Raw genomic sequence first — 19,617 nt, forward strand, 5'->3', positions numbered from 1 at the left:
TGAATATTTTTATGATGGAGGTATGATAAGAGTAATGTCCATAAAGACCGATGTGGAGACCACCTGTGATGAGATTCTGTAGGTTCCTAGATTTCAAACTGTTATATTAGCCCTCATTAGCCACTTCCCTGATTTTTCCTGTGCTAGTGGTTAGACGTCAGAAGTTTTACTGAGTTGCGGCCCCTGGGGAGTTGATCATTACTTGTACTGCCTGGGGCATACATGTAACAACTTATACTACTTGGGGCCAAAAAAAGGTTGTAAATAAGTAAAATGCTGTTTCTTTAAATAATATTGAATTTAAAAACAAAGTGAAATGCTGCATGATATTTTTTACCTTATGACTTAAATACATTGAATATTTCAATTTACATTTAAGGTATAATAGATGGAACAAATACATTTATAATTTGTAGATGGAAAATGTATTGTACAAATTACTTTTAAAAAGAAGCAGATTCTTTTACATGGTAGTTATTGGTATGACTGTCAAATATTGGTAGATTCTGGAAAATATCTGAAAGGAAATATATATCCTTCTCTAGTAGTATCATAGACTTAATTATATGATTCATTAATTATGATGGAGGCCATTAGAATATTGATGGTCAGGTACGTATCTATGGATATAATTTTATGTATACATTCACAAAGTCACCAGTAGAATATACCTGTACTATGTAAGTATATATATAGGTAAACTGACCCTATTTGAAGCCTCACCTGTGATACCTATTTATACACTGGCCCATACATGTGTCTTGGGGCGAGTGAGATTTGTGTAAAATCCCCTCAGATTTCCGATTATTACATGTTACCATCAAACATCCTCAGGTTATTGAGATAGGAAATCATGTCTTTGATAACACTTTTTTATATAGTGTAACACCACGTCCTGACCTACTTCAAACTTTGGGTTTTGGAGAACAAGATAAAAGATAAGGTGAAGCTATGCCTTGAGATGTGTTTATCAGTAAATTGGTGTACCTTTAGATATTTTCATTACCACCCGTCAAATTCATATATCAGAAACTTTTTTCATGTTTCAGATTATTTCGACCTTTCTACAGCTTGAGCCAATGCAGTAAGCCAACTGGCACAGTGATTTTTCTAATTCTGGATTTTATATGGATTTTAAAATTGCTTTTAAAAGTGGGCATATTGTTTGCTGTGTTAAACAACAAAAGGTAAGTTTGTTTGTAAAATGTTCGTAATATGGTGATTTTTGATAGTAAATGTTTGACTTTATTTGAAATTGCTCAAATTTCATACCTTTTGTACAAAGGCATTGTTAATGTTGATTAGGCAATTAATAAGGTAGTTAGTCTGAATTTAAGAAAGAAAAATGATTCAACTGTTAACACGACGAAGATTGTGTAAGGACAAACTTTGTCTTACTGTTAATTAAGATATTTACTTTTTCACCTGGCTGAAATAGCTAATCAACTTCACACAATTATATAACACCCATGTAGCATCCTGATATCACATTTTTTGTTTTGAGAAATCTCTTAGTCTATAATGGTTTAATCTTTTAGTCCATAATGTTTAATATATTTTAACAGTGATTTGCAGGAAGCCTCCTGGTCCATGTTAATTCAATACAAATCCAGATTTTTTTTTTCTTTGGGGATTGATAGAGAATGGATGTAAAATGGGAAGTGCTGGTTATTATACTTAAAAGACTACTCCATAAGTATGGATAAAAGGATTATGACCTAGCTAATTAAGCACAGTGCGCATTCCTGAATCAAGGCAATATCCCAGTAAAATAATTTCATTGCTTAAGTTTCTGATGATGTGAAATAACAATAATGTCAAATCATGAATAATCGTCTGAAAAAGCTTTGGTTTCAGAAGCTGTACTGGAAACTGAAGTAGACTAAGGAGTAATCGTGTTTTCTTATGTACAATATAGTTTCATAACATCATATATATGACTTAACAAGGATCAATTAATAGAATTAATTATTAAATGTCCATTCACAAGACCTGCATCTTTGATATAGTTACTATGTAGCTAAAGTATTTATCTAAAACCATTTCATATTTGATAAGTATCAATGATTTCTTATGTATGGAAAACAGGTAGCCTTATCTATTTTAAGAATTTAGGTCATGTTGCCATAGCAACTGTTGAAGATGTAAATATTTCCCAAATATTTCTGTACAACAAAATATTGACATGTACTTACTAAACACGAACAGTATGACTTTGTACAATTTGTGCTACAATTTAAGTAAGGGATGTAAATTTCATTTTTCATTCTATGTTAATTATGAAAATAAGCATAAATTGATAACATTATCTAAGTCTGTATTGATGAAGTTTGTCATAGATGTAATAACTGGTAATATGGCAGGTTTTCCTTCACATCCACTTTGTTTGATAATTACATACACTCATTTTCGGCACCATCTTTTTTGTGCACTAAAGTGGATACTTGGCAAAAAATCAGAATTTGTATTAAAGATGATGCAAGTATCTGATAAATTGAAGTTGAATGCTTCAGCTTATTAAACTTTCTGATTAAACCCTCTTGATGGGATGTATTCTGGTAAACTAAGATTATATAAATTAGTGTCTGTTAAGGAGTTTAATGTACAACACTTTACAGGTTAAGGGAACTGCTGGATGTTCACAGAAAAATTCAGGTTTTCTTTGGATATTTTCTGGGAGTATTCCAATACTGTATGACTTATAGCAGCATGAAACTTCAAACCTCATTAGTAAAGGGTGTCATCACAATAAGGTTGTGATACCATCATTATAAGGTTGTGATACCATCATTATAAGGTTATGACATTATCACTATGAGGTTATGACATCATCACTATGAGGTTATGACATCATCACTATAATGTTATGACATCATCACTATGAGGTTATGACATCATCATTGTAAGATTATGACATCATCACTATGAGGTTATGACATCATCACTATAAGGTTATGACATCATCATTATAAGATTATGACATCATCATTATAAGATTATGACATCATCACTATAATGTTATGACATCATCACTATAAGGTTACGACATCATCACTATGAGGTTATGACATCATCACTATAAGGTTATGACATCATCACTATGAGGTTATGACATCATCATTATAAGATTATGACATCATCACTATAATGTTATGACATCATCACTATAATGTTATGACATCATCACTATGAGGTTATGACATCATCACTATAAGGTTATGACATCATCACTATAAGGTTATGACATCATCACTATGAGGTTATGACATCATCACTATAAGGTTATGACATCATCACTATGAGGTTATGACATCATCATTATAAGATTATGACATCATCACTATAATGTTATGACATCATCACTATAATGTTATGACATCATCACTATGAGGTTATGACATCATCATTGTAAGATTATGACATCATCACTATAAGGTTATGACATCATCACTATGAGGTTATGACATCATCACTATAAGGTTATGACATCATCACTATAAGGTTATGACATCATCATTATAAGAATATGACATCATCACTATAAGGTTATGACATCATCATTATAAGAAGATGACATCATCACTATAAGGTTATGACATCATCACTATAAGGTTATGACATCATCACTATGAGGTTATGACATCATCACTATAAGGTTATGACATCATCACTATGAGGTTATGACATCATCACTATAAGGTTATGACATCATCACTATGAGGTTATGACATCATCACTTAGATTACAACAGTATCACTAAAAGATCCAGACAATGGCTGTAAAGCAGACTGAAGTAGACAATAACACAGTCCTTATTGTGTTGGAATTCCATGTTGGTGTTTCATTAGTAAGGAGCTTTATTGATTCCACTCTTGGGTCCACACTAGGAGTCTATTACAAAGTTCTATATTAGGAGTATTGCATCAACTAATATTTTTGAAACAATATTTCTTAATCTATGAAGTTGTATATTTTGGTTCTGAGACACCGGGGAAGTTCTGGTATATGCTGTGTGATATTTACCTGGAGTAAATCTTTGATAACATTCATTTTGCTGTCATTATGACTCATATTTTCTATGGAAGAACCAAATTATCAAAATATCAAAGTTCAGAGATGTTCAGATGAGTACATATAGCTCTTCAATGTTATTCTGAGCAATAAGTGTTCAAAGTATGAGGATGATAGACTTAAGCAGCTTCTGGCTGTGGGGAAACATACTGTAATAAAAATCTAAACATAGATTAGATCTGTTGATTAAAGATTTCCAGGTGTCAAAGTCGTGATACTTGATCTGGTATCTAAGTCAAGTATCAACATCCACCCTGTAATAGACAGAGCTCCCCTACTCAGCTTGTGTAGCCCATCCTCCCACCTCAAATATTTTACTCGATTCAGACAACTGTATCTTTAATTGAAGAACCTAGCATTGGGTATTCAAACACAGTCTCCATACAGATGTAAACAGTGAATTAATCTACACAGGACTGACACACCTGTGTCTATTTACCTGGGAAACAGGTAAGTAAACCTCGTTATCTTTAGGTATATACTCTAAACTTATCATTAGAACTGACACATACAGAAATTTATAGACTAATTGTTTCTTAATCCACATGAAATAGATATGTTTGACTAGCGCTACCATCAAGGAAGCATCCCTCTTTAGATGTATCAAACAGACTAGCCACTATTGTGGAGAATGTTAAATGTCATTATGAGAAAAAAAGAGGTAAAATCTACTGAGGGAAATGTACAGGATAAATCCTTATGTGGAATGTACAGGTAAAATCCTTATATGGAATGTACAGGTAAAATCCTTATATGGAATGTACAGGTAAAATCCTTATATGGAATGTACAGGTAAAATCCTTATATGGAATGTACAGGTAAAATCCTTATATGGAATGTACAGGTAAAATCCTTATATGGAATGTACAGGTTATAAATTAGTCTTTATGGGAAATATACAGGTTAAAGTCTCTTAGGGGAATGTACAGGTAAAAGTTTTTATGGATAAAGTACAGGTGAAAGGCCCTGTGGATAATGTACAGGTGAAAGGCCCTGTGGATAATGTACAGGTTAAAGGCCCTGTGGATAAAGTACAGGTGAAAGGCCCTGTGGATAATATACAGGCTAAAGGCCCTGTGGATAAAGTACAGGTGAAAGGCCCTGTGGATAAAGTACAGGTGAAAGGCCCTGTGGATAATATACAGGCTAAAGGCCCTATGAGATTTCTAAAGTTTTCTGCTGCTGTATGATGGTCAGTAAAATGCATCAACTTTAAGAATATTTGCTGATTAAGATATATTCAGTCACTTTCTGCAAGTCTGAAAAAAGGAAATATTCTGTATCTCTTAATCTCTCATTTCTTGATGTTCATTCCCATTTTACAAAATGGTTTTAGAATTAAGCTTCTGATATTTGTGAATCAAATTTATAGCTTAAATTGTCAGATTCAATACATGAAAAACAACAGAAAGAAATGGCTAGAAAAGGGAAATGTTATTGTTCCACAATTTGGAATAACCATGTTTTATCATGCAGGCTCTTTAAAAAAGATTCCATACTGATTTGAACTGTAGGTAACCTTGCATTGGTAACTTTTGATTACCATGTTGTATTTGGATCATGGTCACTTTGATGTTTCAGATCATTGCCTATTAATCCTGAAGCAGTGCTTCCTGTGTTGACCTTTGACTTCTGTGTAATTGAAGTAGACCTAATAGGTTTGTTTATCTACTTCTGTAAACACGCTTTCATGTAATGATGATTAGACCTTGTTTCCATTCATCAACAAACAATACGGTATCCAATCCCCACAAATCTCATATCTCTCCCCTCGCTATCCAACCGAAACTTCAAACTCACACCAGATCTCTGGTAAAACATGTGCAATCTAACCTCTAAGAATGGTGAAGAACCAATGGGAGGTTGTGCTGGAATAATTTGACTTAATTAAATGGTATCCATTGATAGCCGAGTAGGCTGTCTGTACCACAGAGTGGTGGGCCTGTTGAATGTGAGATGTTTATAGTGATATGTCGACAAATGTACTTTTTAACATGGATGTTCACAGCTAATTATTGGGTCTCATGAGATAATGGTTTTATACATGTCTGATGACATTTGAAGATGACTTTGATTTCGTAAATTGACATATTAATTGAGGATTGGTATGATATATTGACTGGCTTGTGTCCGATGGAGATGGATTGAGAGTTAATTCGATTACTGATGGATTTATACCAGACAAGTTGAAGAAGTGTGTCAATATTTATACCAGTTTTTAACAGGTATAGTGAAGCTTTCATTCTACTCGTTACCTTGATTACTGGTTCCAGCCTTTAACACCAGGTCAGACCTGGGCCATCACCACAGTCTACTGATCTAGTTCAAACTATATTATATGTCTTCTTTATTGAAAGTGTTTGTATTACTAATCAGGTTAAAAGTTCAGAGGTTTAAGTTACTGTTGATACAAATAGACAATTGTTTGCTTTTTTATGGAAGGTCAAGGACATTGTTAATACAGAAAATGCTGCTTGGGAAACAAAGGTCAAAGGTCATGCTGTGTCACTGTTACACAGCTTCATATTCTGCAATCTGCACCCCTCATATAATACTGATCAAAGGGGATTATGAGTTGTACTACACTTTATCACCTTGTTATACATCCTACAATGGATTCATCTTCTTTCTTTCTTTCTTTCTTTCTTTCTTTCTTTCTTTCTTTCTTTCTTTCTTTTCTGCATAACTCCTCCTACAAAACCAATTTCAATGAATCTACATGTACAGGAATGTTATGGATCATGTGAAGATGTGCATGCAGGTTTTTATTTATGAAAAAAAGAAGGTTGCCCTGGTAACCAGGTCACTATACACAACTCATTTAAAAAGTCTTTAGATCTATTTCATTCAATCTTGTTGTAAGCTATTAATACCTACAATTTGAGACATTAGGTATTTTCAGAACTGTTACTTTGGAAACATGATGTAAACTTAAGTCAAAACTTAGATTTTGTACAATGGAACTGAAAATGGTATATTATAACAGTCTTGAAGAATGAAAAATACAATGGTACTATTTTCCAAAACAATAGATATCATTTGGTTACCATGGTTGCAAATGATGGGTAGGGGTTGTATTAGTTATCCAATAGCTTTCAATTCTAGTTGTTGCTAGAACCTTAATGAGAATCTCCAATTTACATTATAATCATCAAAACTTTACTTTCAGGAAGATTTTTTTTCGTCGTTTTATGATTTAATTTAGTTTCGGCAAAGTGTATGTCAGTTGAATATTTCCAAGATAGATGGCAAATGTACTGAATCTTTAACTTCTTCAAAAGTTAATTGAGCAGAGTGTATATTACTGCTGCTAAGTGTCAGTGGAGCTATTGTATTTATTGATCTGCTAAGTTGTAAATAATCTCCTAATTAGATAGCACTGACAAGGTCAGACAGACAACATTTTGGTGTGTATTTTTACAAAAGAAATTAGATATTGGTTAAATAGAATACATTGTAACATATAACACCTGAAGGAAAATCTCCCCCACTTTATTGAGAACCAAGAGGCCCAGAGACCTGATATGAAGCACAAGGTCATTATATTTTACCAGTAGCATGCTTGGTTAAAGACTGCCACGTTTTTTGTTTTTTTTTTTTCAAAACAATTACTTTGACATACAGTCTACCCTCGTTATATCGCCACATTTCGTCCGTGTCAATTATGGCGGTATAACGAGGGTGGCGTTAGTATCGAATCATGGAAATTACAACAGTAATAGATAATGTTGTACCAACGTTTTAATAAATACACAATGAGTTAACATATAAGACACCATGGTATTGACCGTACGTTTCATAGCTTACAAATACACATTTACATATGTAATTTCTGAAAAAAAGTCATTAATTTGCTTTTGTCTCATGCCATCTGTTACAATCTGTCGAATTTTATTGGAAATTACGCGGCACTGGATCAAGTCCGAAGAACACGCTTTCGTCTCGGAGTTTCCAGCTCATCTGACGAAGCCAAATCGTTCATACCATAAATAAGAACACTTATTGAGCAGAAATCAGTCATGCTTTATTACAAATCAAACCATACCGGTGTGTAGATGTCACATATATAAACATGGATACATATATCTACCTGAGTGATAGAAACTCATTCAAGCGTATAACTAAGTTACCTGTGAAAAAGGAAATGCCCTAATTCTATAAATAGATCACTAAAGAGTTCCTCGATCGCAGAAAAAACGGACCAAGATGGCGATATCGTCGAGGGTAATATATAGGGATTCGGGACGTTTGTATTGTTATGAACGTGGCGGATGGCGGTATGCGAGGGTGGCGAACTTAACGAGGGAATTATATAGAAGGGAAATCCATTCTAGGGGTGTAGGTGGCGGTATGCGAGGGTGGCGGTAGATTCGGGTGGCGATAGGTCGAGGGTACACTGTACTTTCAAGGTCACAGGGATCAAATGTGTTAAATTCTTTAAACAACTTCTTTTGATAACCAAGAGGCCCAGGGTCATATTTGGCCAGTAGCATGCTGGGATGAAGGGCTTCCAATATTGTTCAAATGAATGACCTTGACCTTCTTAAGTCACAGGGCTGAGATGTGTTACTAAAGTATATTATGGTGGTTTAAAAGCAAAACATCATCTATCAGTTTACACATCAGAACTCAGATAACTATTAACGCCCCAGGGCCTCTTGTTGACTATCATTTGTTTGATTTCTATTGGAATTCATTCTAACTTGGTTAAAATTATCAGCATTGGATAGCAGCTTGATGTTATGGCTGACCACCTGGTCTGATGGGTGGGGCCAAACAGGTCAAATTAACTTAAATATATCAAAACTCAGGTTACAGTTTAGGCCCATGGGCCTCTTGTCTTCTTTACTTTCCCACACTTTTTTATATATCATAATTTCAGGTTTGAATTTGTTGCCAGTTGTTAATTAATTGGTGGGACCACTACACAATAAGTCCGTCCCTGTGCTATTGGGGAGGTCACTAAACAATAAGTTCTGTCCCTGTGCTATTGGGGAGGTCACTAAAAAATAAGTTCTGTCCCTGTGCTATTGGGGAGGTCACTACACAATAAGTCCTGTCCCTGTGCTATTGGGGAGGTCACTAAACAATAAGTTCTGTCCCTGTGCTATTGGGGAGGTCACTAAAAAATAAGTTCTGTCCCTGTGCTATTGGGGAGGTCACTACACAATAAGTTCTGTCCCTGTGCTATTGGGGAGGTCGCTAAAAAATAAGTTCTGTCCCCTGTGCTATTGGGGAGGTCACTAAACAATAAGTTCTGTCCCTGTGTTATTGGGGAGGCCACTACACAATAAGTCCTGTCCCTGTGTTATTGGGTAGACCACTACACAATAAGTCCTGTCCCTGTGCCATTGGGGTGGCCACTACACAATAAGTCCCGCCCCTGTGTTATTGGGGTGGCCACTACACAAGAAGTCCCACCCCTGTGTTATTGGGGAGGTCACTAAACAATAAGTCTGTCCCTATGTCGTTTGGGCAGCCATTACACAATAAGTCCTGTCCCTGTGCCGTTTGGGTGGCCACTACATAATAAGTCCTGTCCCTGTGCTATTGGGGTGTTCACTAAACAATAAGTCCTGCCCCTGTGATGTTTGGTTGGCCACTACACAATAAGTCCTGTCCCTGTGCCATTGGGGTGTTCACTAAACAATAAGTCCTGCCCCTGTGATGTTTGGTTGGCCACTACACAATAAGTCCTGTCCCTGTGCCATTGGGGAGGCCACTAAACAATATGTCCCACCCCTGTGTTATTGGGGAGGCCACTAAACAATACGTCCCACCCCTGTGTTATTGGGGAGGCCACTAAACAATACGTCCCACCCCTGTGCTGTTGGGTTAGCCACTACACAATAAGTCCTGTCCCTGTGCCATTGAGGCAGCCATTACTGAATATATATGGGCCATGCTCTATTAGGTAGAGACATTTTACAGCCATTACTCACACTCTCCCCTCTGATTCCTGTCTCATTAAAGCTGCCCATTTGAGGCCTTGTGTTAATGTAGAACTGCCCAGACTTTAGTCTGACAGCAGACAGAACTGATAGAAGACTTAATGATATATGGCAGTGTGAAAATGACACAGGAAAAAAGCACAGTATCTAGCTTTCATTAATCCAATATCATTGCATTCAAATATGGGAAACTTCATTATTTTTTTTCAAGTGAATGCAAACTGGTGCCTATGAATGCAAAACTGGTGTCTATGAATGCAAAACTGGTATCTATGAATGCAATACTGGTTTCTATGAATGCAATACTGATGCCTATGAATGCAATACTGGTGCCTATGAATGCAATTCTGGTGTCTATGAATGCAATACTGGTGTCTATGAATGCAATACTGGTGCCTATGAATGCAATACTGGTGTCTATGAATGCAATACTGGTGTCTATGAATGCAATACTGGTGCCTAACACAACAGGTATATATATAATTCAGTATTGTGAAATGAGACCATACCAAAAAAAAAAAAAGTTCTGTTATTGTATTGATGTGTTGTATCCTGTGTAGTGTTAACAGACCGTACCGGAGAGGTGAAACAAGGCTGCCAGGAGTGGTGAATGGAGGTTACTATCAATATTTTGTATCACAGACCACCATAGAAAGGTGATAAGACTGTGTTTTGAATGTGTATGGTATCCTGTGAGGTGATAATAGACCACCTCAGAGATTTGAAATCAAACCTCTGTTAGTAGATCACTCAACAAATGAATTCTCTCTTTTAGTATGTATGGTATCCTATGGAGTGACACATCACTCTTTTAGTATGTATGGTATCCTATGGAGTGACACAAGGCATGTATTACCAGTGTGTAAATCTTATACCTCCCCTGGTGACCTTTTGATATCAGAAACAAGGTCACTGTTACTATAAATATTTGTTACTCTACTAATTCCTTTTTCTTTATCTACAGGATTGAAGCTATAACTGGTGACGGTTCACAGAAATAAGTACAGGGTGACATGAAAAAGGCTTGAAGTAAAACAAACATCCCTACCTCCCCCCCCCCCTTCCCCCCCCCCCATCCCTCCCCCCTCCCCCCAACCCCAGCCCCCCTTACATAACTTGTAACTCTTGGTTCACATCATGCAATGCATGTTTTGTTTTGAAGGTCCTCCCCGAAGAGAGTATACCCTTATGATCTCTATATAAAATTTGTCATAAGATATGCTTTTGAACATATTTATCCTCCAAGACCCTTCCCCTAGTGTAACAGTTATTACTGTATTTATCCTCAAACAAACCCCTCCCCTAGTGTAACAGTTTAGTACTGTATTATTCCTCAAACAAACCCCTCACCCTAGTGTAACAGTTTAGTACTGTATTATTCCTCAAACAAACCCCTCACCCCAGTGTAACAGTTAAGTACTGTATTTATCCTCGAACAAACCCCTCCCCTAGTGTAACAGTTATTACTGTATTTATATATCTCAAACAAACCCCTCCCCTAGTGTAAAAGTTTAGTAATGTATTTATCCTAAAACAAACCCCTCCCCTAGTGTTACAGTTTAGTACTGTATTTATCCTAAAACAAACCCCTCCCCTAGTGTAAAAGTTAAGTAATGTATTTATCCTAAAACAAACCCCTCCCCTAGTGTAAAAGTTAAGTAATGTATTTATCCTAAAACAAACCCCTCCACTAGTGTAAAAGTAAAGTAATGTATTTATCCTAAAACAAACCCCTCCCCTAGTGTAAAAGTTTAGTACTGTATTTATTCTCAAACAAACCCCTCCCCTAGTGTAAAAGTTTAGTACTGTATTTATTCTCAAACAAACCCCTCACCCTAGTGTAACAGTTTAGTACTGTATTTATCCTCAAACAAACCCCTCCCCTAGTGTAAAAGTTAAGTAATGTATTTATCCTAAAACAAACCCCTCCCCTAGTGTAACAGTTTAGTACTGTATTTATCCTCAAACAAACCCCTCCCCTAGTGTAAAATTAAGTAATGTATTTATCCTAAAACAAACCCCTCCCCTAGTGTAAAAGTTAAGTAATGTATTTATCCTAAAACTAACCCCTCCCCTAGTGTATAAACAGTTTAGTATCAAAGTTTGGGGAGGGCTTATTTGTGAACAACTTTTAGATTATCATTTTGAAATGAGTTTGCAAAAATAATGAAGGGGGCTTTTTGTGGGCATGTGCTTACTTGTGGATAAATATTGTAATACCTCTTAACCTTTTCTTATGGAACTTCAGTGCACATAATACCTGAAGAAGTTATGCACTTGTAATTTATTTTTCATTAATTTTCAAACCCAAAGAAGAATGTTTGGTTTAGTCTTATATCTAAGAGATAGGTATTTCACAGCTTGATCCCTTTATACATTAAGTACTCCAGACTCATACAGATAAACCATAAAGTTTCTGATAATGATCTTCTGAGATCATAGTTGTGTCATACTTACGATGTTCAGCTGAACATCATGGCTGCATGAACGATTGCATATTCGATCGGTCAATTAACATACATAAAAAAAAAGGAAAGTTACATTGCAACAAACATCCATTACGTGATGGCTTCAGTTCGCTGATTTACTGTTTGTTTTCCCATCAATTAGCAATGGAGATTAGTGTATATTTAGTATGCGGGACTGTTCAGTATCATAAGCCTCTGTTTGCTGTAAGAAGGAATTGATTGATGTGCCTGGAGTGGGGACAATATACCAGTATATATAGTGTATCTGTAGTGTTCCGAACCACAACCTCTTCTGTCCAATACAATTTATTCCACAGCAAAATGGGCCGCAGGGAAATTTAAAACAGGTACCAGGGAATATTTTATTGTTAAGTAATTAATTATTTATTTAAAAATTTATCCTTTGTGGTATGGAATACTAAATCAGGGCACACAAAAGGGATTCTGTCAATGTCTCGTGCTCCGGGTGATATACACAGAACACAAAAGATATACCTCCATGATAAGTGGTATTATTGCTTGTAATGATCACGTAATGCTGGAGACTACCAATTGTTTCAGAGATAATTGATTCTATAGCTGTGACACCTGCTTGCTAAGTTGGGAACATGTGATAGGTATATAACCTACTCTAGTTTTCTGTATCAATAAAACATTTTTTTAAATTATAGCATTTGAATTTCTAGGTCAACTCAGACAAAGTCTCATGTGACCTTTTCTAATAGCCTTTTGTCCGTGGTCATCGGCTGTTTGTCGTGTGTCCATAAACAATTACATTTTTGGTCTATTCTCTAAAACCCCTGAACCAATTTTAATGAAATTTTGCTGGGGGCTGAGGGGTGGAGCCAAAAGGGGTTGAATTGACTGTATCAAAAATCTTCTTCTCAAGACCCAAATATAGTAGAATCAAATACTCTTTAAAGATGGAAGGGTCTTAAAGTGCTTTACCAAAATTGAGAATTTGATGACCCTTGGGTCTCCTGTTTGCCCCTGGAGAGGAGGTAAACTTTACTATAGTTTATATGGGAAAATCATGTTTTTAAATATCATTTGTCTGATTTCTATTGGAATTGATTCTAACTTGGTTAACATTATCAGCATGAAATGACAGCTTGATGGTATGAAAATGTCGTGTCGACTGACCCCTGCCTGGGGCTGATGGGCAGGCCCACTCGTGTCGACTGACCCCTGCCAGGGGCTGATGGGCAGGCCCAAAAACAGTAAATTTAAAGGAAATTTCAAAAAACATCCTCTCAAGACCAAAATAAGGTATAATCAAATTCTCTTCATAGATGGAAGGTCTTAAGTGCTTTACCAAAATTGTGAATTGTATTACCCTGGTTTGGCCCCTGGGAACAGAGGGACTGGGACCCAAGAGGGGAACTTAGCTGAAATTTTGCTTTAAACATTACTCCTCCCTAGTTCCTTAATGGATTACAACCAAATTTGGTTTGAAACATCACATAATTTACATAGATGAGGCTGGTTTGACCCCTGGGGATAGAGGGGCATGTCCCTGTTGTAAGTCTTTGTTGACAGATGACCGTTTAGGCCCATGGGAGCCCTTGTTTTAATCCTAATTCCTATAGAAAACAGTCTGTTTACCTGTCCAGGCTTATGTCCTTCCGTTCCTCCTTTTGTGCAACTGAAGAGGTTTTGTATAGCACATATGATCTGAGAAGTAAAATTGCCGCCTTGTTCAAACTTAGCTATAGGGTTACTGCACTGGATGGAGTGATGTTAGTTGAGGATTGCCGAATACATTGTCTGAAATATACAACCAATGATATTTGTTATGTGTGTCACATGATCACACCGATCCATGGAATAAAGTTGTGGTGTTACCAATTACAAATTGGCAAAAGTTTAGCTGGCTGTGTTGATAATTTCACTTATTTGTAGGGCATACAAATAATGGTGATACATGTAGTAACTTATCTGTGTATCTGTGATATGTCGTACATTTTATCCATAAAATGGAGAAGTTCTAAATTAAATTTGATTTCCTCTTTTGAGTAAAAAGTGTGATAATATTACGACTAAAAATGACCTACTTAACAATTTTTTGTTTCTATGATATAAAACTGTTTCTCTGTGAGTCTTCAATTTTAGAAAGTTATAAGCCACTTTCTGTACAATCATTCAACTGTTTTATTGTATCCATGACAACTGTCATCTAACGTAAACATGTGATACTTCAAGGTCAACTTTCACGATACTGAAATCTGCCACATACTTTGATACCAAGAAATGTTAAGTTACTGTGATGGACAGTCCTATGAAATGTGTGCATTACTTGTATATTGAACACATTTTGAAGGAGATGATTCTGTCTATTGGATAATTTGTCTGGCTTTCTGATGAGACATTGATTTTTTCATTCGTCTCATTTCCCTGGAGACGAAGCGTCATGATGCAATAGCTCAGGAGTAAATGACTCGAGCTTTCCGACTGAGATATTGACTGATTATAATGGTCGAGATTAATTGGAGAGAGAGATTAGCTTTATTTACTTTTTATCTTATATGTACATAGGGCTTTTGGGGACAACTCTGGTATAATTAGCATCACGTACTCAGAGAAGGTGAACGCTATTGATGGAAAGGATTTAACCTCATAGACTACAATATCACATGGAAACAATTTCTATCAGCTATTTCTATCTAATTGATGAAAGACCAATTTTGTGTTAAATTGGTGCAAATCATTGAAATCGTAATCGTCAGTTGAAGTTTTCCTATAACGTTTTCACTGGAGTATATTATCGATCTTTGGCGATAATATTTGATAGACAATTTATACACAAGATCATATTACATTATGTAAATAGATTACTGTTTGATTATCAGTACACATATGTGTATTCCTGATAAAAGGCGTGTATTGAGAAATCTATCATGGAAATAGATATAAAGATATTTGAGACCAGTAATCGGCTTCTCTCTCTGTTCATTTTGGAAGTTAACAGTCGATCAGATTGATTGATTTCCATTAGAAATTCTAATTTCTAAATTTGTATAACCTCCGCGTGATAAGTTCAGGAGAGATAATTCTAAAATGATTCTATGATAGAGAAATCATTAAATCTGCTGTGGTGTAATTACACCCTTGTGTGAAGTTTCACGTCTTTATCTGGCAAACAGGCAAACATTCTGATAATGAGTGATAGTTTGTTCTTGTCTGGTGCTCCAGGGTTGTTCAATTTTTCATGGATAGTAGAAAGATTTACTGTCAAATAACGAGCATCTTTATTAGGTTTTATTGCCAATTACAATTCTTCTGTTACATCCACAGAAAGGGGGAAAATGTAGGAATGCTTGACGGATAATGAAAACTCCTTCTCCACGGGAGGGGAGTTTGGGAATCATCACTGATTCTTCAGTAGTGGCAAGTTTGTGTTGCAAATTGAAATTGAAAAAGCTTCTGGAAATGATATTGGTATGTGAAGGAGATCTCAAAACCCAAATAAGGTAGAATCAAATACTCTTCATAGATGTAAGTGTCTTAAGGTGATTTACTAAATATTGAGTACATTTTTAGCATGATTTGTTTAATTGCCACCGGAAATAATTCAAACTTGGTTTTCGGCTAGGTTGGGGAAGTCAAGCTAGCAGTAAGAAATATTGAGGCTAAAGTGGCTAAAATTATTAAAATATTGGTGGAGTGACTGGCTAACTGCTTGCTTAGTAATAATTTGTCTGGACTAAGGTGTTATCAGTGTGTAACAGAGTAAATGAATTTTTAAAAAATGTGAAATTAGTCAGTTTATAATTCTCTTTCCGATTTTCAAATTTAATCCTAAAAAAATCTTGTTTTTTTTTAATTGAGGAATACTTATAAAAACAGATTCCAAGTAGAATACCCCCTTATGTGTGAAGTCAACACGATTGTACAAAGGATTCTTGAACCCCAAACCAGTTTTTATAAAGGATGTAATTAGGCAGTAAGATAGTGTGGGTACAAGCCCTCAGACATTGGCTGATTCGTTGTTGATTAAAAACCCTGACACATCAGTGTTACCATACAGTTTGTTAACTGTTGTACATGTAATTAAACCCCAAGATTTACTTAAATCTGAAGAAAAGAACACAAGCCTTAATTTACTTGATCTATATAACAGGCCCTTCCTACAATGATTACTCATTCAGCTTCTGAAACCTAACAGGTCAGGATTTCGCAAGTATGTATAACTTCATCTTATGTTTGAGTTGGTTTTCATTGTTACAAATATTCTATTGTCTACAATGATATCTCATAAATTGACTATAATGACAGGATGACAAAATAAATGGCTGTCCAGGCTAGGGTAAACTGTGTCATTACTGTAACATTTCCTCTTGGATTTGGGCATTCAGTTCAGTAGCTCTCTTTGGAATTTATGCCCAAAATTGTCCTTCTCTCTTTTGGACTTGCACCATACAAGTTCGGTTTTTCTTTTTGGGAGTTAGACCCAATAATTGTCACTCTCTCTTTCAGATTTGGGTCCGTAGTCCAGGTTCTCTATTTAAGAGTTGTGCCTATGGCTCAGGTACTTTATTTGGGAGTTTGGCCTCATCATTGTTGTTAATTTGGATTTTGCCCTTTATATCAGGTTTTCCCTTTGTGAGTTAGGCCCAATTAATGCTGCTCGTCCTTTGGAGTCGGACCTTTATTTCAGCGTCTCTCTTTGTGTGTTAGGCCCAATAATTGTTCATTGCTCCTTTGGATCCTAGCCTTTATTTCAGCGTCTCTCTTTGTGAGTTTGACCATATAATTGTTGCTCTCTCCTTTTGATTTTAGAAATTTATTATCATTCTCTCTTTTGGATTTGGTCCTTAAATTCACCTGACCTCTGTAGGATATGTAGGCTAACTTGACCAGTAAAAGTATATGCCACTTAACACTGAAATCTCTATGTGCTATATCTTTTTATTTAAGTTTATATGCCATCCTTACTTATAAGTATACATGCTTGACCAGAACATTTAGGTTTATTTTCTGAATTTTACCTCTCCTTTTTAAGTTCCATGTACACAACTGTTAGATTTTTACAATGCATAGTCATTTTTGCATGATAATGTTTTCTAAGAGAGAATGTCTCCAGCACAAATTAAAGGGCTACATAATGGGGATGGGTTAGATTAATTTTGTTTTTAATCATTTTAAAAGAAGGAAGAAAACAAATAACATCATCATTATTGTATAGCATTCAATATGAAAGACAGAATTCAGAGAAAATTTGTGATAAGTTGAAGACACTGTTTCTAAGCCATCATTCAAATCTGGTTCATGAATCCATTCTCACCCAATCTCACAATTAGTCTTGTCACTATAATTATGTTAGCCCTGAATTTTCTGCAAATATCAAATCATTAACAGATTTCATGGAGATGCCATTCATTAAAATAAATATAAAAAAAGACAATAATTATTTTAAATCAATCAAAAATTCATGAATGTCTTTGCATTCCAAAATAATTGTAACAGATAGCTCCTATGACAAATTGGTGTCGTGCTGGAGATCCAGTTCATGGAGAAATCCTTCAAAGTGATGAATTCTTTTAATATTATATTTGTGGAGAATTTTTTTTTTGAGCCGATCTGATCCCATCAGAAGGACAGGATCAACTCATTGGCCGGTTGTGGAGCAGTGGTATCATTATAGGTCTGACATTTTTCTTTCATTGCTGTTGTAGAGGGATTCAATAAGCATCTGACAAGTACTGACAGAAATGGCTCACAAAGGATTAGAAGCCAGCGACATGCTTGCAGAAGCTCTCAAGCAGCTTGACAATGTACTGGCAAGTGAGTATCCTTTATTGTTATGTAAATGTGCAAAAGTATTAGCAACTTAGGCACATTATGTGATAGTTAAACACACTACAACAATATTACTACATAAATTGTACATCAGATATAACACTAACTGTACATGAGATATTACACAAATTGTACTTGTAATACACATAAACTGTTGGTATTAATAACAATAATTGTATATAAAATACTCATAAAATGTAAATGTAGCTCACATAAAAGGTACACACTAATGTCCCCGTGTCTGAGAGCCTGTACACACTAATGTCCCTGTGTCTGAGAGTCTGTACACACTAATGTCCCTGTGTCTGAGAGCCTGTACACACTAATGTCCCTGTGTGTGAGAGTCTGTACACACTAATGTCCCTGTGTGTGAGAGTCTGTACATACTAATGTCCCTGTGTCTGAGAGCCTGTACACACTAATGTCCCTGTGTGTGAGAGTCTGTACACACTAATGTCCCTGTGTGTGAGAGTCTGTACACACTAATGTCCCTGTGTGTGAGAGTCTGTACACACTAATGTCCCTGTGTGTGAGAGCCTGTCACACTAATGTCTCTGTGTGTGAGAGTCTGTACACACTAATGTCCCTGTGTGTGAGAGTCTGTACACACTAATGTCCCTGTGTGTGAGAGTCTGTACACACTAATGTCTCTGTGTGTGAGAGTCTGTACACACTAATGTCCCTGTGTGCGAGAGTCTGTACACACTAATGTCCCTATGTCTGAGAGCCTGTACACACTAATGTCCCTGTGTGTGAGAGTCTGTACATACTAATGTCCCTGTGTCTGAGAGTCTGTACACACTAATGTCCCTGTGTGTGAGAGTCTGTACACACTAATGTCCCCGTGTCTGAGAGCCTGTCACACTAATGTCCCTGTGTGTGAGAGCCTGTACATACTAATGTCCCTGTGTGTGAGAGTCTGTACACACTAATGTCCCTGTGTGTGAGAGTCTGTACACACTAATGTCTCTGTGTGTGAGAGTCTGTACACACTAATGTCCCTGTGTGCGAGAGTCTGTACACACTAATGTCCCTATGTCTGAGAGCCTGTACACACTAATGTCCCTGTGTGTGAGAGTCTGTACATACTAATGTCCCTGTGTCTGAGAGTCTGTACACACTAATGTCCCTGTGTGTGAGAGTCTGTACACACTAATGTCCCCGTGTCTGAGAGCCTGTCACACTAATGTCCCTGTGTGTGAGAGCCTGTACATACTAATGTCCCTGTGTCTGAGAGCCTGTACACACTAATGTCCCTGTGTGTGAGAGTCTGTACACACTAATGTCCCTGTGTGTGAGAGTCTGTACACACTAATGTCCCCGTGTCT

General features: G+C 36.2%; 1 protein-coding gene across 1 annotated transcript in view; it reads left to right on the forward strand.

The window, feature by feature from the left end:
- Nucleotides 1–19,617, forward strand: part of LOC117336510 (liprin-beta-1-like) — a 169,060-nt gene that overhangs the window by 18,649 nt on the left and 130,794 nt on the right. The window contains exons 2-3 of the mRNA XM_033897117.1: nt 1,050–1,187; nt 18,166–18,274. Of these exons, the coding sequence (XP_033753008.1) occupies nt 18,202–18,274 (73 nt within the window). The 5' untranslated portion in view covers nt 1,050–1,187; nt 18,166–18,201. The remainder of the gene's footprint in view (nt 1–1,049; nt 1,188–18,165; nt 18,275–19,617) is intronic.

This window comes from Pecten maximus, chromosome 10, assembly GCF_902652985.1.
Source record: "Pecten maximus chromosome 10, xPecMax1.1, whole genome shotgun sequence".
In the NCBI taxonomy this organism is placed as follows: domain Eukaryota; kingdom Metazoa; phylum Mollusca; class Bivalvia; order Pectinida; family Pectinidae; genus Pecten; species Pecten maximus.